Here is a 23,415-nt window from a genome sequence, read left to right as displayed (position 1 = left end):
AAAAAAAAGGTTAAAATAAATGGACAATACATTTTGGTTTCAACATTCTTGATTAAGATTCCCGCTACATTTGTGCTGTTTTTTACAAACATATTTTTTGTAATTTCATTAGTACATGGCATGACAAGCTTAATATGGGCTTTTAGGTGTAGGACTTGTATGTGTATATTTAATCTTTCCTTAATTCAAAAATTGCCAGGATTAATCGGTATTATCTGAAATAAAAAAGGAAGATAGAGAAGCTCCATGCTAAAGTTTTAAATAACTGCAGTTAGTATTAAAGGTGCGTGTGAAGAAAGTTTACATAATCACAGCTAGAAAACTTGAGCAGACCAGAACTGTGAGTTCTGCTTAGTCAGTAACTGCTCCAGATTCTAGGTAGAACCTATTTAACATACATACCAGTTGAGCTTGTTACAGCATTATATGGGAAGCAATGTAAATATGTAAATAAAAGTAATGTTTACAGATGCTTGTAGGCACAGCTAGAAAACTTGAGCAGACCAGAACTGTGAGTTCTGCTTAGTCAGTAACTGCTCCAGATTCTAGGTAGAACCTATTTAACATACATACCAGTTGAGCTTGTTACAGCATTATATGGGAAGCAATGTAAATATGTAAATAAAAGTAATGTTTACAGATGCTTGTAGGCACAGCTAGAAAACTTGAGCAGACCAGAACTGTGAGTTCTTGTTAGTCATACATTAAAGTAACTGCTCCAGATTCTAGGTAGAACCTATTTAACATTCATACCAGTTGTGCTTGTTGCAACATTACCTGTGAAGCAATGTAGGCTCTGTGTGACCTTACTGTGCCTCAAGCTTCACATTGCTGTTCTGGCACATTCAAAACTCATTTTGTTATTCAATAGAGGAAATTTTCGATTATGGTAGTGTCTCAACTGCAATGGGTGGGTTGTGACCAGAATTTTTCTCAGTGCTTAAAGGCTGCAATGATGTCTGTTTTGCCTTTTGAGAGTATAGGCTGGTAATTGTTTATAAATACTGTATATGTGAATTATACTGTATGAAATGCTTGGCTGTAATAGAATGACTATGCATTTGGAACCCTAGCCTGCTTCTTTTACAATGGATAACTACTGTGCTGCGTCTCTTTGGATATTAATACTATTAGTGCAGTTTTGTTTTTTCTATCCTCCCTTTTTCTTTTAAAAAATGGGATGGTGGTGCCCTCTAGCTTACAGCAAGGTAACCAATACAATATAGGATGCACCAGGCAACTTGCTGTAGTTCCAACTCGAAAAAACACCAAACTTCAGCTTAAAGGAAAACTTTACCCCCAAAATGAATGCTTAAACAAGATTAATATTAAGTGGCATATTACAGAAGTAAATATTGCCCTTTTCTATCTTTTACCTTGAGATCACCTGACCAGAAATAACGCAAAAGACAGAATTTTGTCCGTTAATTGGCTTGTGACCTAACATGTACGGTTTGTTTATGTGCACCGTAAATCATAGGATCCCAAGGGGTGGCCCTTAGTTCTTAAAATGGCACATAATACTAAAAAAAATATTATTATGAAAATTGTTTATTTATATGAACCAGGGTTTGAGCTGTTTATCTATTTTATGCAATATATTTTTTTATAGAGACCTACATTGTTTGGGCGTATAGTTTTACTCTGAGGGCTAAACTCCACAAGAGCTTTTATAGGATGGTGTCAGATCGACCAAACTCGTCCTACAATAGTCATGTGGGTCAAAATAAAATGGGACTGATACAAAAATCTGATGTGAAAGTTACATGGAAAATTTTCCATCCACCGTGACACGACAGTTGGATGTGAATGCTTCGTCTTCATCCAACGAGAGAAAATCTGATGGTGTCTGACTTTTTCTCTCATTGAGATACATTACATTGTCTTTATATGATCTGACTTTACGTTCTAGCTATAGGGGGATCAGATTCCGTGGCATCCTACAAATCTTGTGGTGTTGGATGGCAAGATCAGATAAAGTGTGACCCACAAAATCTCCTGTGTAGTTTGAGGGTAAGGACACGCACTAAGATTCGGGGAGATTTAGTAGCCCGGTGACAAATTGACACTTGTTCGCACTTCTAATCTCCCCGAAAAGCCTTTCCGCTGGCTAGAATCTAAATCGGCGGCGGGATCGCACTCGGAACAATTCGTTTTCCAAAGTCATCCGAAGTTTCCTCGTGAGGCGACTTCAGAAAACGAAGCGCTCTGAGTGCCATCCTGCTGGCGATTTAGATTCTAGCGGGCGGGAAAGCTTTGCGGGAAGATTAGTCGCCTGAAGAAGAGGCGATTCGTGGCCCGTCTACCCAAATCTTAGCGTGTGCCCTTACCCTGACTGGGCTTCTACGATATACAGGACAGTGAACTATTCAGCTTATATTTCACTCTATCTGGCCTTCTCGGCTACAGCACTTTGTTTGAGTCCCCTTAGAACAAGTCTGTCCAACTGGAGGCCCACGGGTAATAAGTTGGACACCACTCCCTTTACTGTATATCCCCATAGCTCTTATGATCCAGTCAGTTTATTCTCTGGAAACACCATAGTATGTCTGCATGGCAACCTATGCTGCATTTCTTATATACAGCAGTTCCATGTCAGGTCTGCCTTTGGCTGTCCACTCCTAAGGGGAACTTGCTGGTATTTTAGGGTTTGGTGGTACTTATATGGTTACTGGGGAGACTGTAATTAAAGCAGTGGAAATGTAAATCTACTAGCTTTTGACACATTCCATATTAAAGAGACTGCCTCCTCGCCGGCTTCCGTAATCAAGTAACCGTGGAGACGGGACGCATTCCATAGACTCGCGTCGGGTTCTACAATGGACTGCACCATGTTGTTGAACCCGCTGGCTGTGGAAAAGGAGAGGCCCGTGGTAGAGCCAGCGTCATGCGAAGAGTCCCTGTGGGAGAGTGAGCGATTATCCCAGGTTAATACTAACTACCTCACACAACTTCATTACTTTGCCCACTTTCTCCCAGCAAATAAACATCACAGTGAGCCCCGTTCTTTGCTACTGCCTATGAATCCCCTAGGGGGCGTACTGACTCAAAGTGACTAAAGCGCGGACGAGATCACAGTCTGGAAGTAGTTTCGGGCAGTGCCAATTGAAAAAACTCAGGGGCGCTTTCAAATATACAAATGGCAGCGCTGAAGGGATTGCATTTACTTTTTAGCATCTACATTTGTAGAAGGGTCCGGGATATTGCAAGTGCACGGATCACTTTACCATGGAAACGGGTTTACTGCTAGACCAACTGACGTAAGGAGACCCAGTTGTTCATCTTTCAATGAACTTTTAGTATGATGTACAGAGTGATAGTCTGAGACAATTTGCTATTGGTTTTCATTTTTTATTATCTGTGGTTTTTGAGTTATTTGGCTTTTTATTCAGCAGCTCTCCAGTTTGCTATTACGGCAATCTGGTTACCAGGGTCCAAATGACCCTAGCAACCATGCACTGATTTGAATAAGAGACTGAATATGGATGGAAAAGGGTCTGAATAGAAATAGAAGCAAAAAAAAGTCATTTCTTTAGATGGGGTTAGTTAGTGATCTCCATTTGAAAGCTGGAAAAAGTCACAAGTGCTGTGGTACACTGTCTGCTCAGTACAAATGGGCCCTATTGTCTTTTGTGAGCCAGTGTGGCTTCTCTTGACCAAGCTGACATAACATTTATGGGCCCAATATGACCACCTCATGATCAGTAATTGATTGTGGTTTTTATACATTGATTTGCTTGCACAAGACCAATGTTGGTCAGCCCTATATGACCCTGTGGTGGCCTTAAAGGAGTGGTTTACCTTTAAATTCACAGTTTAGTATGTTATAGAATGGCTAATTCTAAACTTTTCAATTGGCCTTCATTTTTCTTTTCTTATAGTTTTTTAATTATTTGCCTTCTTCTTATGACTGTTTCCAGCTTTCAAATAGGGGTCACTGACCCCATCTAAAAAACAAATGCTCTGTAAGGCTATAAATGTATTCTTACTGCTACTTTTTATTACTCATCTTTATATGCAGACCTCTCCTATTCGTATTCGAGCCTCTTATTCAAATCAGTGCATGGTTGCTAGGGTAATCTGGACCCTAGCAACCAGACTGATGCAATTTCAAACTGGAGAGCTGCTGAATAACAAGCGAAATAACCCAAAAACCGCAAATAATAAAAACCAATTGCAAATTGTCTCAGAATCTCGCTCTCTACATCATCCTGCAAGGTAATTTAAATGTGAACAAACCCTTTAATGAGCAAATCCTTTATTTGGTGATCTGGTTAAATTAATCAATCTATCCACATATGTTCAGGTCTTGTTTCCAAAAGCCCTGCAATTACTAGTTATTTTAAACTAAAAAAATATTATGTTTTCTAGCTGTGGCATAGAATATCTCAAAACCTACTTGAGCATTTATGTAATTGAAATTTTCTGGGGTAACTGGTCCTATAAAAGAGTTGAAAGAGTCTGTTCCTGGGTACAGTACTGATGTGACAAAGTCCAGTACAGTTAGGGTCGGACTGGGGGCCCACCGGGGCTTCTGTGCCAGGGCCCCCTTAGGCCTCCCTCGCTGAGCTGGCACACATGCATGCTGTACACGCAATGTTTTTGCCCTGACCGCCCAACAAAGGGAGGTTGCAGCACAAAGAAATTTCTGGATGCGGATCTGGGCCCAGTCTGACCCGGAGTACAGTTAATGACCTAACAAAAAAAACACTGTTTAGTTTTGAACAATATCACTCTTTTCATGGAAAGCTTTTCTCATGGGTAAATGAAATCAATATGCAGGAAAATCTAAGGAAATAACAGAGCAATTGAATTTATTGAAGACCTTTTAACTGAACTGATATCTATTATTCTTATTCTTTATCTAATTATTTATCCACAGGTACCTTTCCGGGTTTTTAGAGGACATAAAGGCGCTGTGAACTCCTGTCATTTTTGCTTTGAGGATACAAAAATATTATCATGCTCACATGACGCAACAGCAAGACTTTGGGTAGGTCAGATGGGAAAAGGGGACATTAATATTGGGTGCAAATGAAGGATATAGATATGTTTCCTGTACAGGTACAATACTTGTTTTTATCAATTAAAAATGCTTCAGCTACTGATGATACAGAGATATATCACTTCTGCAGCTTGGAAATTCATTGGGGTATATTTATCAAAAAGTGAAGTTAAAGATCTCCACAGTCCTCTAGAGGGAAATTCTGCCACTCTACATTAATTTCTATGGGATTTTTAAAAGAATATTTATCAGTGGGTGAAAGCGAAAGTTCATCCTTTGATAAATATGCCTTTCAAAATCCCATAGAAATGAATGGAGAGTGGCGGAATTTCACTCTAGAGGATGGTGGCGATCTCTAACTTTTCTCTTTGATAAATATACCCCATTATGTTGTAGGAGTAGAAAAACTGCTGTAGAAAAACTAAAATGTTAAATTTCTTGTACAGCATACCATAAATGTAACTATTGTACAATGTCCCTAATCCCCTGTCAATATTAATACACATTTTATTTTCCAGGATGTTTCCAGATGTGATCCCGTGCATGTATTTGGAGATGAACACCAGGCTCCCATTTCTGAATGTAATCTTACCTCTGATAACAAAAGGTGGCCTTCTTAATATATTCCGTGTTATCCCAAAAATTACACTGATTTCTACTGGGGTGTAGTGTAGGCATACCTCCCAACATTTTGGAAGTAAAAAGAGGGACCAAAAATTTTTGGCCGCATGAAGCGCATCAATTGTTTGACCACACCCCTTTCTGTGGCCACACCCCCTAATTACCATGTTTGTTTTACAAAATTTGGCAGGTTATGAAAGTTTGAAAATATTTCTCCTTATCTAAACTGTGTTTTTGTGTCTCAAAATTGTTACAAAGTATCTTATTTGCACCTGTTAGCTGTTCTGGGCTCTCTGCTAAAAGCCAATTAAGTGAGAAACTTTGTTTCTTTTTCTGGCTGTTCAGTGCAGAGAAAAGAGGGACTTTCCAGTACAAATGAGGGACTGCGGGTTGAGCTGTCAAAAGAAGGACTGTCCCTCTGAAAAAAGGGACAGTTGGGAGGTATGGTGTAGGTATTGTTGACATTTTTAAAGAAGTGTACTCTATGCAGAAAATAGAATAACAGCCAACTGCTTTAATCATTATGGGGTATTTGTTTTAATTATATAATAATAATGTTTTAACCTGGTAAGTGCTGTGACTGGTCTGTTTTTGTTTACTAGGATGGTGACATCATCTTATGATAAAACCATAAAGTTGTGGGACATGGAGTGTGGCCAAGTGATTGTAAGTACATGATACTAATATGTGATTGTTGTAACCTGCCTAGGGCACAACATGTACCAGATGAACTGAAATGTGGCCTTTGGTCTGATATCTGGTATCATATCTAATAAAAAACAGTTATCACGGATTAGAGTCAAGAGTCATTTACAGATAAATCTGTCCTAAGTGTGTCTGTACTTATTATTGATCATTGCGTTTCCTTTGTGCTGGACTGTTTGCAAAGTCAATTGCAGAAATGGAAACCTGTTAAGCAGCCAATTGTGGAACAGGTGAATGGTACCAGCAGATGGCCATTATGGCTACTTGCCAGTAAGTTTTTGTAAGAGTCAGTCAATGTACACAACTTTTTACAGTGTTTGATGCTGCTGCAGCCCTCCTTATACAGTATACTATGTGAGATTTGGGGGCAGATTTATCAAGGGTCGAAGTGAATTTGAGTGAATTTTCAAAGTAAAAAAATTAGAAATTCAAAGTAATTTTTTGGATACTTCGACCATCGAATAGGATACTACGACTTCGAATTTACTTTGATTCTAGGTAAAAATCTTACGAATATTCGACCATTCGAAAGTCGAAGTACTGTCTCTTTAAAAAAACTTTGACTTCAATACTTCGCCAAATTAAACCTGCCGAAGTGCTATGTTAGCCTATGGGGACCTTCTACAACCATTTTCTAAAATCGTTAGATCGATCGCTAAAATCGTTCGAAACGAACGTTTTTTATTCGACCGCAGGATTGCCAAATTTGTTGAAAAAACTTAGAATTCTATATTCGAATTCGAAGTTTTTTAATTCGATGGTCGAATTTCAACGTTTTTTGTACTTCAAAATTCGACCCTTCGATAAATCTGCCCCCTAATGTGAGGTTGTGAACATCTGCTTACTATTTTTTGCTTATATGTATATATAAAGTAAATGTACTTTATATATTCATATAAGGCAAGCAAATTAGTTTAGGAATTTGGCAGAACAAGATCAACCATATCTCAAAAAATAGAGAGCAACACATGAAGCCCTACAAAGGACATGTAACGTAACAGATACTATACAACCAAACCTGCAACGTGAAAGAACTGACCTTAACAATTGTGTAAACCACATATACGTAAGCCAACCCAAAGTGCCTAAATTAGCAGCTAGATTTCAATCTGTATCCAGTGACCAGGCACTTAAAGAGATATTAACACCAGAAATTAAACCTTTTTTTTACATCTATCATAATATTGTCTTCTTATGCTATCTATAATTTTGCCATAAAAATATTTACAGATGCTTTTACATTATCCATCTGATCCCCTATGTTCCTCTATAAGGGGGCTGCCATATTTGAGCTTCAGCGGTCTGTTAGCTTTAGAATCTCTAACTGACATGTTGAGATGGGACAGTCAGGTTGGCAAAACAGTCAGGTTTAGGAACTTTAACTAACAATTACTTACAAAAGCAGCCCTATCAGTGTAAAAACGATCAGCATGAGCTATAGGTAACTTTTGATGTACATTAATATTTTGAATAATAATTTTTTAGTGTCATTATCACTTTAAGGATCAGTGGGCAATATGGAGACAGGCATTTCAGACAACTGAACAGTAGAGGCATAGGCATTGCATAAACACGTAATCATTGGCTAATCAGTCTGCCTAAACTACTGTATACTGTAATTTAGAATCTATTTGATTCAAAATTGCAGATTTTTGGATTAGGTGCCAGGATTTAGCCAAAGTCCAAACCAAAGCCTGGATTCATGCATCACTAATTATTATTTCATAAAATTACCCTCTGGGAAAACTATAACTAGAGTCCATTTATATAGAGGTAGAAAAGTAGAACTTCAGACAGCATTGAAAGAAGGTACAAAAAAATCATGGAACACGATCTATAGAATTTTCACTAAAAAATAAGGTCCAGACAAATTGATCTAATGGATTGTAGAGGAAAGGAACCTCCATCCAATTGTGTCATAAATCCAGTACACAGTTAAAGGTATCTAATGAACCCCTCGGTATGAGTGATTTTGTATTGTGCATAGTATAGTGCCAAGAGTGCTAGCCTAATGCTATAGAAGGAAGTAAAAATACAGTACAGCTGTACATAGCTGCCACTGTATTTGATTCACACCTTACATTTTTGTCTACTAACTATATAAGAAACATTTTTTATTTTGCACATACTATATATTTAACCAGTTTTTATTTTCACACTGAACTGTTCCTTTAAGTAATCCAAAACACATACACAATGTTCAATATCTCATACATTCACATTCACACTGATTCAAAGTTGGATGTATTTTACAGCTGCTTTCCTCCTGTCTAAGCTCAGGCTTGTCCTGCCACAATGGATGTTTTTGATTTGGTACAGGCTAATGAAAGGGTAGTTGCTCACAAAAATATGAAGAAAGACCTATGGCGTAGAATGTATTAATTGGATAACTTACTAAGAGTTGCAACACTATAAAATAATGACTGGATGGATTTTTATGGATGTTTTTTTTTCTATTTTTAGTGGTCTGTTAGCCTGGAAGGCCTTGTCAACTCATGTAATATTTCTTCTGATGGAAAGCTTGTACTCTGTGCTTTGGATGTGGAAAACTCTTTGTATATCATCGATTCTGCAACAGCCTCAAAGGTTGCATTTATAAAAGGTTTGTTCTCGAATAATCATGGATTTGAAATTCGACCTTTAATAAACGTGTCTCCCCTAGTTTAGCAGTCTGACTTACTTAGTTACTGGGGCCAAACGTTTGGATCAACCCGATATGCACATTTACCTTGATGTGCTTGCTTATTGGTGATGATGAGCAGATAGCAATAGAGACTACAAACATTCCTGACTGGAAGTTGGCCAGGAGTATAAATGTTTAAGGACAAACTGCCAGTATTTTCCTGGATCCTCTGACCAGTGCTGTCCAACCGTTTCCACTTATTGGGTAACACATACTCAATGTCTGGAATATAATGAAATTATTATGTTCTACAGGGAAAATCATAAAGTGGTAAGGTAAGATAGGTGCCATAAAAATGACATATGGCAGCATTTGGCATGCAACCCTCCAGATGGCTCTGCACAGAGCTTTCAATATCATTTTCTTAACTGTACTTTTACATATATATTTATTTTTAGATTGCTGGAAATGCTTGAAATAGTTTGCATATGTTTCTCATTGACATCTTTCAATGAAGAATAGTCTTTAATAGTAAAGATTGTGATGGCTAGGTTGATCTTAAAGGGAATGCGTGAAACTGATTTTCTTTTCCAGATCAGCACCTGAGCACCATAACAAGATGCTGCTTTGATCCAGAGATTCAGAGAGTGTGTTCAGTATCCTCTGACAGAACTATAAAGCTATGGGATATTAAAGCTCAGCATGCCACCATTACAATAAGAAAGTAAGAATTTATATAAAATAACCGTAATGGAGGAGGCATGGTTTAATTCCACAATTATTGGCTTATTGATGTTTTATTATTGAACTGATATATGATTTTAAAAAGTTATAGTCACTCTCTGTGCTTACATGGGGCATATTTTTCCAGCTACTTGAATAAATGCTGCTTCTTCCTTTCTTGTAAGAGCAGTCATTTAACTGTTTATGTCTTTAACTTTACCTAGTATGGCACATGCGTTTTTTTACTACCACTACCTGTATATATATATATATGCACCGGCAGGGCTGCCATCAGAAATCACGAGGGCCCATACAAAAAAAATTGAAACATTGGAGGCCAGGGTCCCACATAGAAGTTTTTTTTTTTTAAAAAAAATTTGAAACATTGCTGGTCAGGGTCCTATATAGTATTAAAATGTTACATTGGTGGTCAGGGGTTTAAATAAAAAAAAAACACATTGATGTTCAGTGGAACTTACTTTAGGCTCCTTTCGTGTCTTCGTGTCTTCTCAAAGTTCGGGGCTTCAGCTTCAGCTCCTTTTGTGGCTTCAGGTCTTTTTGAGGCTTCAGGACTTCAACTTTGGGTCTTTTTGTGGCTTTTGGGTCTCTTTGCGGCTGTGGCTTTGTTCGCAGCTTCGGCTCAGTTTGGTTCTTGGACATTCAGGTCTTTTCACGGCTTTGGCTCCGGACACTCACAGATTTTTTTACTTCTGTGGTCCTCTCTATGGAAACCACAAAGGCCAAAGCTTTTTTGCAGTTTTTGGCTTCTTCAAAATTCTGTATTTGAAATGGATAAACACTGCCTTTGGTGGTCCCTGTCCGTGGATTTAGGCGGGAATGCCCACTTTTGCACTGTCGAGCCTGACAGCCCCAGTGTCTGCTGTAGGCAGCACATTTCACATAAAAATCTTTTTTTGAGAGGAGCACATCAGTTAATAATAGTGCATATGCCATGAACAAAACTAAGACCAAGCTGCAATTGTATAACAGCTACACTTTACAGAGGTGTATCAACCTTTCTATTCTACTGATGGGGACAGTTTGAAAGGTCTTATGATATCCCAAGCCTCATTATCTCTCATTAATATACATACAATATATTTGTATACATATTAGTGTACCTATTAGTCAGCTTTTGTGTTCAATTGAATGATATTTCTTTTGGAGTGCACACTCCAATGTCATTTCAGACTGCAACTTTACTTCGAATGGCCATTTTTTATGCACAGCATCTTGGGACAAAAGTTTAAAACTCTGGGATATCAATGCTGGACAGTTTCGCCATCACCGACCTGATGTTCTTCATAAAGTGCATAAAGGATCTGTTAGTTCCTGTGCATTTTCAGATGACAGTAAGTACTTTTTCTTTTACCATTGTAGGTACCTGACAAAAATAATGGCAACACGTGAGGTATATTTATCAAAGAGTTAAGTTAGAGATCGCCACAGTGAAATTCCGCCACTCTACATTTATTTCTATGGGATTTATCAATGAGTGAAAGTGAAAGTTCATCCTTTGATAAATACGCCTTTCAAAATCCCATTCATTTCTATGGGATTTTTAAGAGTATTTATCAATGGGTGAAAGTGAAAGTTCATCCTTTGATAAATATGCCTTTCAAAATCCCTTGATAAATCTCTTTGATAAATATACCCCCATTGTGTGCTGTCAATTCAAAGTCAGAGCTTCAGGTTATCTTCATATTGTCATGCATAGAGACACAGCTAATCATATGCTTATATGTGTGCTCTCAAGAAATTCCCAGCTCTGCCTTTAGTTTCTCTGTTTGCATTTGCTCTCTATCTCCTGTTCATATATGTTACTTTTACATGCCTAAATTTCATTCAGATGCTCTCTACTTTATGTTAGCACAAATCTCAGTGTAGATCTCACTAATATAGAGGGAGGAGCATCAAAGCTCCAATAAAACAATTCTATTAAATGGTGGGGGTGCATTCATTCCTAGCTGTGAGATTTATTACTGGCATGAGAAGAGAGACTCCAAAGCTCTTGAAGGACTGTGAGGCCATCACTGATATACAGTATGGCATTTAGCACCTTAACTTGATGGGTGAAATGAGACAGAACTTGGGACATGTCTAGTAGACCATGGGTCCCTGAGAATGTGCCTTTTAGACTGTGGCACATTGATGATGTGGCTCTCTGCTTGAGGAAAAATGCAAGTCAATAATCCGCTCCTCCACTGCTCTCTGCTACACAAATACATTGCCTTGGCTCTGCTGCAAACAGATGCTGTGGACGAATTCCAATGCTGAAATGTGAGATTTTGCATCTGCCTGCACCCGAGCCGCGGCCTTGCATTCGTGTACAGGCACATTGAGAGCAGAGCTGCAGCTGAGGAGTGGATTATCGGCCTGCGTTTCTCAGCAGCCTGAGATCCACATCGCCTGGCCCTAACTTTATATACTGTATATACTCGAGTATAAGCCGTCCCGAGTATAAGCCGAGGTACCTAATTTTACCTCCAAAAACTGGGAAAGCTTATTGACTCGAGTATAAGCCTAGGGTGAGAAATGCAGTAGCTTCTGGTAAGTTTCAATCAAAAAATTGAGGGTTTCTTCTCCCATTGGAGGTGCCGGCGTCTCGTTTTTGGACGCCGGCGACTGTTCTTGGACGCCGGCGACTACTCTTGGACGCCGGCGACTACTCTAGGACTCCGGTGACTACTCTTGGACGCTGGCGACTACTCTTGGACGCTGGCGACTACTCTTGGACGCCGGCGACTACTCTTGGACGCCGGCGACTATTCTTGGACGCCGGCGACCGTTTTTGCGCTTGACCCGAGTATAAGCCGAGGTAGAGTTTTTCAGCATATTTTGGGGGCTGAAAAACTCGGCTTATACTCGAGTATATACGGTATATATAAAAAATGCATACACATCACATGCCTAATTCTATTCAATTAGTGAATTTACTGCTGAAATAATACTCAGCATAAACAAAAATCCTGTACAATAGTGTCAGTATTTGGTCACCCAGACAGATAGCAATGATATCTATTGATAAAAAGTTCTGTGTGAGACCAAAACTTTAATTTCCAAGAAAAGCTTCTTATTGTTATACACTACACTAGATGATAGCATATTAATGTAAGCAATTGCTTTCATGTAGAAAATTTTAGCTGTAGTACCCATGCCTGATCCCCCATGGCATTCAGAGCTGAGTCATGTATTCTTAATTGTTCTGATTTCCCCTTAATGGAAGTAATAGATGCTTGGAACACAACCAGAAGTACACAGAAGTGATGCTGCAAACCACTTTATTGTACATATACTAGAGGGCAGATTTACAAACATAAGTGCTTAATTGCAAGAGTAAAGTTGCCAGGAGGAACCAATCAGAATTTGGGCAATTTTACTTATTTCATTTAACAGTGATGTATTCTCTTACCACTCTTGAGAAACACCTGCAGGCTAAGGCAGTATTCATATATATGTGTGGGAAAGAGGACCAAGATACATATCGGTTACAAACTAACAGCAGTTACAATATTAAAGGGAACATTTTACACTAACCCATTTATTCTCTTGCTGTCTTCTTATCCAGATGATTTCTTTGCAATAATCTTCTCTTTCTATCCCTAGATGCTTGTTCTACATTTTGTAACTCCATCCACTGTAGCTGTGAGGAGTTATGATCAGTCAAGTGACGTGATGCTGGGGTATCAGTTTTGGTGTTCTGGGCAGTACTTTTATGCTACTTCCTTCCATGAGGTCTGCCCTACATAGACTTTCCCACAGGGACATTTTAATGAATATAACACTGTATAAGCCTTACAGTGCATAGTGTTTAAAGGAACATTAACACCAAAAAATGAAAGTGTTTTAAAGTAATGAAAATATCATGTACTGTTGCCCTGCACTAGCAAAACTGATCTGTTTGCTTCAGAAACACTACTATAGTTCATATATACAAGCTGCTGTGTAGCAATGGCGGAAATTGAAAAAAGTCTATATGGCAAAGGTTAAATAGTGGATAACAGATACCTTTTCTGAATGGCCGCCCCAATTGCTACACAGCAGCTCATTTATATAAACAATAGTAGTGTTTCTGAAGCAAACACAGTAGTTTTACCAGTGCAGGGCAACACTGCATTATATTTTTATTACTTTAAAACACTTTCATATTTTGATGTTACTGTTCCTTTAAATAAACAGAAAACCACTGGGGCTCATTTATTAATACGGACCAGTGTAGTCACCTATAGCAATCAATCAGATCTCGGCTCACATTTTCAAGCTTTTATTAGATCAAAATGAATTGCTTGTTTGTTGCTAGTGCATTGGTGCAGTTAACAACTGCATTAGTAGATTGGGGTCATTGTATTCCTCAGCAGGCCAGAAGTAACTAGAAATATATATAATAGAATGTGCTTGCAGTGGTCTCATATAATTAGTGACCTCATTCTAGACTCCTTTAGCATCCTATGACCTGAAACTCTGATTGTGTCTTTCAGTGTCTGTCATTGTATCTGGTGGCTATGACAAAGCTGTAGTCCTCTGGGATGTAATTGCAGCATCTAAGAAACTCGTCTTAAAGGTATTTCATTAAACGAATATAGCATGCACCATCTGTTATAGTGATGTAATACAAATGCCTGTCCTTAAGTGATTTTCTTAAATGAATTTTATGGTGTAGTTCTTATTTCTAAATTACACTGTTTACACTGCAACTAATTCACTCTACCATATAAAATGTTATTCCTGAACCAGCAATTGTATTTATTTAGTTGCAATATTGGTGTGTAGGCAGCCATCTCAGGTCATTTTACCTGGTCATGTGCTTTCAGAAAGAGTCAGTGCTACACTATGGAACTGCTTTCTGGCAGGCTGTTGTTTCTCCTACTCAATGTAACTAAATGTGTCGCAGTGGAACCTGGGGTTTACTATTGAGTGCTGTTTTTAGATCTACCAGGGAGCTGTTATCTGGCGTTAGGGAGCTGCTATCTGGTTACCTTCCCATTGTTCTGCTGAAGGGCTGCTGGGGGGGAAAGGGAGGGAAGTTATATCATTCCAACTTGCAGTACAGCAGTAAGGGCTTTAGCATACGGGTAGATTCGGGGAGATTTAGTCGCCTGGTGACTAATCGCCTCTTCTGCGGGGCGACAATCTCACCGAACTGCCCTCCCCGAACTGCATTCCGCCTTCTATAATGAGAGAACGCCAGCGCAATGCACTCGCGGCGCATGGATTTCTGAAGTTGCCTCCTCGTGAGGCAACTTCAGAAATCGAAGCACTGCGAATGCATTGGCGCTGGCGTTTTCTCATTATAGCAGGCGGAATGCAGTTCAGGGAGATTGTCGCCCCGCAGAAGAGGCGATTCGTCTTCAGGCAACTAAATCTCCCCGAATCTGTCCGTGTGCTAGCTCCCTAACGAGTGGTTTATCAGAGCACAAGTCACATGACTGGGGGCATCTGGGAAACTGACAATATGTCTAGCCCCATGTCAAAATGAAATATAAAAAAATATGTTTGCTCTTTTGAGAAACGGATAGTATCCCTTTAAAAAAGCTTATTCGTTTTGAAAGTGTAGTTGTAAAGGACAGCTAAGTCTGAGAAGCGTCTCATATACACGACTCGTCGAGGAAATCCAGTGGTATAATTGTATACTGTACAAAACATCCATACCAACCATAGGCAGTGTGTTAGAGCTGGATGTGCATGTTTCATATGAAGATGCATTCCATAGGGTGCCCTCATCTTGTAGACTAGACAAATACATTTCTTTATGGATACTTTCTGCCACACCAAGCCAAGTGAAAGATTGAGGTCTGGAGCTTGCATCTTTGTCCAATGACATACAGTAGATCCCAATATGCATTGTTGTGGTTCCAGTATCATGGAGGTAATAGATATTGTCTTCAATGTGAATCATTCTTATCAGCTATGCCAGTGCTGTACAATAGGATTACATAAAATGATTTTTTTTTTAAAAATCCCCAAAAATCTCTTATTGGGTTGCAACAGACCCCCTAACTTGTGCAATATTCCAAATATAGTAATGCTGCTAGATAATATCATATGTTATTACCTGATGTGCTACATGGCAGTGATTTATTCCTGTATCTGTAGGGGCATGAAGATTGGGTGCTGGATGTGTCACTGAGCTCCAACAAGAAGTGGATTGTTTCTTCCTCAAAGGTTGCAAGTTACATTTTTTTCTCTTAATAAATATGGCATAGTGTGAACTTCAGTTCTTTAATCTTCACTGTTAGAGGCTTCTGTGGAAAAGCACTGCTAAAATCAAACTGCACAGATCACCATTCCCAATCTGATATATTTGCTGCTTCTTTCCTATAATATGATTTCCAAGAGACGTATGTAATCAAGGCTTATACTCCCTTATTTTCCCTTATAGGAGAAGGAAAGGGTTAATCAGTGGAGTAGTGCTAATTTTTAGGCTCCCCCCCCCCCCCGGTGATGGTAATCGATTACCCCCAGACCCTCCTGAGTGTCATAGCTCAGCCATATTACCTGTCCCAGGAATATCTGCCATTTTTAATTTCTCTTAAGCATGTTCTTGTGGAGGGTCAGCAGACCCCTCTTTACTTTTGAATGATCATTTTGTTTTATTGATCTTCTTATAAATAGGACTCTACTCTGAGATTGTGGAATATAGAAAACTATGAAAAGATTCCTGCAGTTACAGAAAACTTCAGAGCATGTGGTTCAGCAGTGGCTCAGGTTAGTTAAGCCATGTTGATGGTCACCAAATGAAGCTGTATTCAATCGAACTCATTTAATGTCAATATGGTAGCTTCATTGCGGCCTCTCTATCTTTAAGCTCTATTTGTTGTGGTTAGTGTTTTAAAGGGGTGGTTCGCCTTGACGTTAACTTTAATGTGTTATAGAAGTGCTAATATTAAGCAACTTTTCAAGTGGTCTTCATTTTTTTATAGTGTTTGAATTATTTGCCTTCGTCTTCTGACTCTTTGCAGCTTTCAAATGGGGGTCACTATCTAACAAAACAAATGCTCTGTAAGGCTACACATTTATTGTTATTGCTCCTTTTTATTACTCATCTTTCTATTCAGGCCTCTACTATTCATATTCCTGTTTCTTATTCAAACCAGTGCATGGTTGCTATGGTAATTTGGACCTTAGCAACTAGATAATTTACTAGATAAATTGAGAGAAACTGGAGAGCTGCTGAATAAAACTTCAAAAACCACAAATGAAAACTAATTGCAAATTATCTCAGAATTTCACTCTCTACATCGGAGTAAGCGACAGATTTATCAAGGGTCGAATTGAAAATTAAAATTTTCGAATTTTATTATGGTCAAAATGCTCAAATTCGACTAGGGAGTTATCCAAATTTGAGTTTTTTAAAAAAAAATCCAATTTGATTTTTGAGATTTATCATAGCCCTTTAAATTTGACTATTCGCCACCTGCTGTTTAAGTCAATGGGAGAGGACCAGGGATCAATTTGGAGATGTTTGCAGCCTTCCTCACTGAGTTTTTTCGTAAAAAAAACCCCTCAAATTGAGTTTGATCAAATTCGATTCGATTTTTCGGTTTGTTTCAATTCGTCCGACTTGAAAAAATTTGATTTTATAATAAATTTTGATTGGTCGAATTTCGAATTTATGGTAATTTTGGGGAGTTTAAAAAAACTCACATGAATTCGAAATTCGACCCTTGATAAATGTGCCTCTAAAAGTGGATCCATTGAGTAATAAAGCTTTATTTGGTGGATCCATGGAGTAATAAAGCTTTTCACACACATTTCTACAGGAGGCTTGGGATCCTAACAACAAATCAAGTGATCCCATACCTACCTGTGACACTCCTAACCCAGTAGGATGAGGACTTAAAATAAAACAAAAATGTTTTCCCCCTTAGATGGCACCCACTTAAAACTGACCCACAAATAAAAACTTGTGTTTCCAAATAAAGCTTTTGATCAGAGGCATTTCTAAAAATAAGGACTATCACTCTGGGGCATAAAAAACTATCTGCCAAATGCTTACAAACTTAAAGTCTGGCAGCCACTTTGGTATCAAAAACTGCTGCACATTGATTGCCAGTGTGTCTGAGAGTAAAGTATAGTTTTTTCTTTTCATTGTACTGTGTGTATCTGCAAAGACCCTTGCAATTGTTCAGTATATTTATCACCTTTATTCTATCCAATCTATATTTTTTTTCTGAAAATATAAATGCTTTTTTTCTTTCTCTCTAGTGTGAAGAATGTAAGAAGCCATTTTCTATCATGAACTGGGATAATCCTGACTTGCTGAACAGATGTGTTTTCTGCCGCCTTGCATCACCTTCAAGAACTCTGTGTCCTTTACCCTCCATCCCAGATCCTGAAGACTAAACTAAGCAAATCACGGGAAACTTATAGAAAATCCAGCTGAAAGAAAGGCTGCATTCATTGGCCTTGGGCAGAACTGCATAGGGCTGTGATGTTACGTATTCACTGTATTAGCAGTGAACAAATACTAATACAGTAGAACACCCATTTTACGTTTTCCAGGGGACCAGAAAAAAAATGGTGTAAAATCCAGGAGAATGTAAAATCAGGGAAATGTATAATGCATAATATATAGGTGGGACCAGAAAACAACATTATAAAATAAGGGAAAACTTAAAATCAAGGGATGTAAAATTGAGGTTTCACTCTATCATGAATTGAAAAAAAGAAGCGTAAATTCAAAAATGCTCTACTCTGTGCCCCCCTGGGAATTCAATCACAAACGTGTTTCAGCCTAGGCAACGTTAGCAGTTAAATTAATTTGGGGGGCTAACCTACTTGCCACTCCAAGTGAATTATGTAGACCTTTACTAAGACCAAGAAACTTCTGTCTATACAACTGGAGAATGCTCATGTATCATAAATGATTTCTACATTAATTTCAGCTTGAATATAAATCATGTGTCTCTGCTTGGGATCACTGGATAAACAGATGCTGTAAGTGCCTGCACTGCCTCATAGCAGTGTAAATAGGCCACCAGCACATGTGGAAACTTGGTACAAATATCTGACCACAGGGACAAAGATCGGATTTCTGGAGCTTACGTATGTTTGTGGGTAGCTTGGAAGAGCTCATATTCCCATCCTACACTGAGCGTTAGACTGTAAAGTTTAACTAAAAACAATGGTTCCTTGTGTCACCAAAAAAAAATGTTTCTCCGCATTACAGTCAGTTATTGTTTTGCCTTACTGTTTGCAGTAACAACACAACTTTAACTTGTGGTAGTGGCTAATTGTGCACATGCATGGACCAAATCTGTGTAAGAAAATTAGCAGTTGTTGGAAGTGACACTTTAGTCCATGTTTACAGACCTTTGGTACTCCAATTGTGGCAGAACTACAATTGTACCGCCATCACTTATTTAGAAGAGGTGGTAAAGGGGCAAGTTAGTTGTGTATACATTTGCAGATGCAATAACCATTTGAACATCCAAAATTGTGAAAGTGTGGCTGTCATTAAACATGGATTTTTATTAGTAACAGCAATTTTTGTTTTCTTATTAGACTGGGATCTAATCCCTAACACAATGTAACTATGGCTTTGAAAATGTGCTCCGTTGGAAACAACTGAAATCACTGGAGGTAAAACTATCGTGAAGTCGCCCGAAGTTCCTCCAGAGGAAACTTTGCAATATGTTGGTTTTACTGCCAGCGATTTCAGTTATTTCCAATGGAGACACATTTTAAGGAGATTAGTTGTGCATAAATAATTGCTGGCGACAAATCTCCCCGTTGGCCACTGCCCTTAGATTTTTTTTATACTACATTTTTGCTTTTTTCATGGTAAAGACTCCACTTTGGGGTCTGTGTATGCTCAGTGTTTTGTAATTCTTTATATATTTACAATAATGAATGTCATTTGGGTTTGACTTTTTTACATTTTAGGAGCACTCACTAGAGAGAATTTGACCTGGGGACCCCAACCCTTTTTACTTGTGAGCCACATTCAGAGGTAAAAAGAGTAATACAAGCATACAAACTATTCCTGGGTGGTGCATAAGTGCTTGGTAATAATGATTAGCCATTTGGTAGCCCTACACAAGACTTGGCAGTACACCTGGTTATTATGCAACTAAAACTTGTCTCCAAGCCTGGAATTCAAAAATAAGCACCTGCTTTGAGACCACTGGGAGCAACATCCAAGGGGTTGGTGAGCAACATGTTGCTCGAGAGCCACTGGTTGGGGATCACTGCCTTAGATCACATGCCTTTTAGAGTGTAGATATATTAGAGAAAATTCACTATTTTTAGAAGGTTTTCACCAGTATTGCCATGATGCAAATTTTATGGGCCCCCAGTTCTCCACATAGGGTTGTCAAAGGCATTCTTATTTATATTAGCTTTATTGACCATTTCTTACAAATACAATCATGGTCTTTTACAAGCAAAGTTCTAACACTAGCCCCACAGCTACATTTTCATCTCAAGACCCCAGAAAGATGATTATTTTAGTAATATAATATAATAAAACCCCATATATTAGCCAAGGCCAAACGCATGGTCTACTATATATTCCAGCATGGTCTGCATCCCCTATTGCTGGTGCTGAGTCTGCTTAGCAGGTATGTTCATTCATGTTGCCTACCCTTCTCTAAAACTATGTTTGATAATATTTTGTATTCTCCTTCTCAATGCCCTTTACCTATCAGGTATTGCTTGTTTTTGTATGTAAATCTGTGAATAAACAAATATGTATTGTACAGCATTAATGGATATGTTGGCCCATATAAATATGTGATAATAATTTAGGCAGAAGGGTTAGCCAAACTGTTATAGATTCAGTCTTTTGGTATATTCCTTTCATATTGCATGGTATATAAACTGTGTAATCGCTTTATTAACCTCCCAGATAAGTCATTTGAGTGGAAATTTTCAATGAATGTCCAACTTTCCCACAGGATAGAGCAGTTGTTGAAGTGGGTTATAAAAGGAAAAGGGATGGTATGCACTGCTTGAAACACAGTGTGGCCCAGAACAGTCTGGGTCACAGCATTTTGTGACAGTCACATTGTGGCCAGGGAAATATGCCCACCAAATCAGTATTGCAACAGTATTGTCAACTAACTCTTCATCATTGTTCCAACCAACAAACACCCAGTTTCCTCAACAGGCATTAAGTGAACCTGGGGTGCTGTCTATGGGGCCTCCTCCACCCCCTGTTCTTACAACTGCAAAGGGGTACTTAGTACGCCAGATCACAGCAATCTGAAACACGTTATAGGGTAAGACAATGGGGAGTGAAATTGCATCCCCAGCACATAAAATGAGAATGATTAGAAATGGAATCTTTAGCACATTATTCAGTGAGAGATATGGGCCATAAAAGCACCAGCATATTATACAATTAGAGCGGTGTTTCTTGCATGCTAAGAACAATATAAAGAAATGCTATAAAGATGACAATATAAAGATGATAGTCACAATAATACAGTAAGATGGAAGCAGGTACAGCACGCCTATTACAGTATATACAATTATATTCTTTTATTGATTACAGCAATAAGAGGCAGTGAGCACCCAATGAACACAATATAGAGTGAGCACAGCAGGGGGTAGTAGCACCCAAAGCACATTATATACAGGGAGGGAATAAGACTAATACACAGTATGAAAATGGAAAATATCCCAGGAATGATGGCAGAATGGAAAAAGCCCAGAGAGCATAGTAATGAATGTGTTTGCTGTTTCTATGGGCAACATCACCAGTCTCTCAGCAGCCTCTAGGTCTCTCTTACCTCTGCTACTGCTCAGTCTCCGCCCACTTCATTCTCTGCCTCCCCAGCTGCTGTTACTTCATTCCTTCCGCTTCCTGACAGGAAACATAGGACAGTGAGGGAACCAGAGGGGCTCTTTTCAGTAGTGCGGTCTGTAGCAAGCAACAGCGCTTGTCTTCCCTTCACGCAGCTATGCAATGGGATTGGTTATCCTTTTGAAATTGTCTTTATTAAAAAATACTTACAGCATACATTGCTGTAGTTGAATAGCATGTGGCTAACGAACACGCACAAAGCAGTTTGCAAATGAGGGCTACTGCATAATAAAAACCCCAAATTAAAACAGATGATACCCCGAAGGCACCGCTGGGATTTGAACCCAGGATCTCCTGTTTACTAGACAGGCGCTTTAACCAACTAAGCCACGGCGCCGCACAGCGAATGAGCCTGAAAATAGAATATTTTCCATTACACAACACTAAGCTCAGATACGCCTCTATATTGCGACCTTTTTTGCGCAGCGCGCGCTATGGGCCGAGTCTGCTCAGCACGTGTCGCTTTATTTTTCATGGAATTCCTGCCCTGACGCCTAATGGCAGGAGCGCTAATATAACAGCAAGTTGAGTCATTAAAACAAAGCCCCTGTTTACACGGCTGTCACGGATACAGACTTACTACTTTTCTGCCACTTAGCCCATCCCATTAGGCGACACGTTCTCCTCCAGAAGAGCAGAGATTCACAGGTTGGAACTTTATTAAGTAATGCAAATGCACCGTGCTGGTTGGGACTCCTGGACTGCGCTGGGATTTAGCACTAAAATGAAGAATTATCCGCCCGCGCCACTCTAACCTAAACGGAAAGAATGTCGCAAAGAGGAAGCGGCTGTTGCAATTTAGGAAAAGCAAAATGGTGAGAAAACAGTGGCTGAGAGTGCAGTGTAGAAAAGGTAAGCAGAAGTGAGTTAAAGTGAGGTGGTTGAGTAGAAGTGAGGTGAGTGAGACAAAGTATGGGTCAGAAAGCACAGAAATGAAGGGGAACAAATGATGAGAATATATATAATAGCAAGTAGGGGCAGAAATAGTGCATGAAGAGGGAAAATGAAAGAAGAAATAAAAAATAGCTAAAACAAAAGTAGGATTGAAAGGGAGGATTATAAAGCAAATTAGGAATAGAATACGAGAAGAAAAAATTAACAGATGCAGGAAAATTGCAAAAAGGGGCATTTCTGGGGCACACAGTTGTGCTCCTGTGTCTTCACCAAAGAAACCATATATCTTGTACATAAGAACAGAAAAATTTGGAAGAAAGAAAAAAAATGGATAGAGGAAAACTTTACAGAGAGGCATAAGGAAATAGATGGGAAAGAACAAAAAAAAGTTAGGCACCCCAAGTGATTGCATGTACTTACCCAAAACCCTGGGCCAGTGTAGCATCACAGAGCCATTGTCTTCTGGCTTCTTCTTTTTTCTCGCGGCTGCGCATGTGCAGTAGCGCGAAAAGCCAAACTTTAACGAAAAGACCAGTTATTTCGTTATACTGTGCATGTGTCTGCCCCAGGAAATTTGACGAAAGAAGAAGCCGGAAGATGATGGCTCCGTGGTGCTCACTGGAAGAACCCTGGGCAGGTGCAGTTTTCACCGGCCCGGGGTTTCAGGAAAGTAAATGCAATCACTTGGGGGTGCCTAACTTTTGGCATCCCCAAGCAGGTCCGGGCTGAGATTCACAATAGGCCCTGGCATTTCAGGTACACAGAGGCCCAATCAGCCCTCACCAGCCCACTAAATACTGACTTTCTATGACAACTTATAGCAGACCCTGTGGCATTTGCCAGAACCCACAGAAAAAGACTTTTCCTGCTCCTTTAATTTGGAATATAATTGGCAGGAATAAGAGTGAAAGCAGCCAGACACCTCCCACCACCAATTCATGTTGCATGCTGAGCAGGGGGGCCCTAAAGTCAGTTACTCTGGTGGGCTCCAGGAGCACTCTCTCTGTCTTGATTGTGGAGTATTGGCATTCTTCC

The 23,415-nt window shown here is 39.1% G+C and overlaps 1 protein-coding gene and 1 non-coding gene across 2 annotated transcripts; one reads left to right on the top strand and one right to left on the bottom strand.

Annotated features, from left to right (window-relative positions):
* Nucleotides 1-2,288: 2,288 nt before the first annotated feature.
* On the top strand, nucleotides 2,289-18,556 carry wdr88.L (WD repeat domain 88 L homeolog). The gene is made up of 11 exons (XM_018258024.2): nucleotides 2,289-2,927; nucleotides 4,883-4,993; nucleotides 5,524-5,612; nucleotides 6,229-6,292; nucleotides 8,795-8,933; nucleotides 9,549-9,678; nucleotides 10,845-11,029; nucleotides 14,156-14,238; nucleotides 15,771-15,839; nucleotides 16,290-16,382; nucleotides 17,883-18,556. Exons 1-11 carry the CDS (start codon nucleotides 2,820-2,822, stop codon nucleotides 18,018-18,020), a joined length of 1,209 nt encoding a protein of 402 aa, XP_018113513.1. The 5' UTR covers nucleotides 2,289-2,819; the 3' UTR covers nucleotides 18,021-18,556.
* A 3,193-nt stretch (nucleotides 18,557-21,749) lies between these two features.
* Nucleotides 21,750-21,823, bottom strand: trnat-agu. Its single transcript has one exon. It is a non-coding gene; the product is annotated as a tRNA-Thr (tRNA).
* Nucleotides 21,824-23,415: the final 1,592 nt, after the last annotated feature.

The sequence above is a fragment of the Xenopus laevis genome, chromosome 4L (genome assembly GCF_017654675.1).
Source record: "Xenopus laevis strain J_2021 chromosome 4L, Xenopus_laevis_v10.1, whole genome shotgun sequence".
Lineage (NCBI taxonomy): Eukaryota > Metazoa > Chordata > Amphibia > Anura > Pipidae > Xenopus > Xenopus laevis.
Note: the sequence above shows the minus strand (reverse complement) of the source record. Positions and strands in the feature narration are given on the sequence as shown.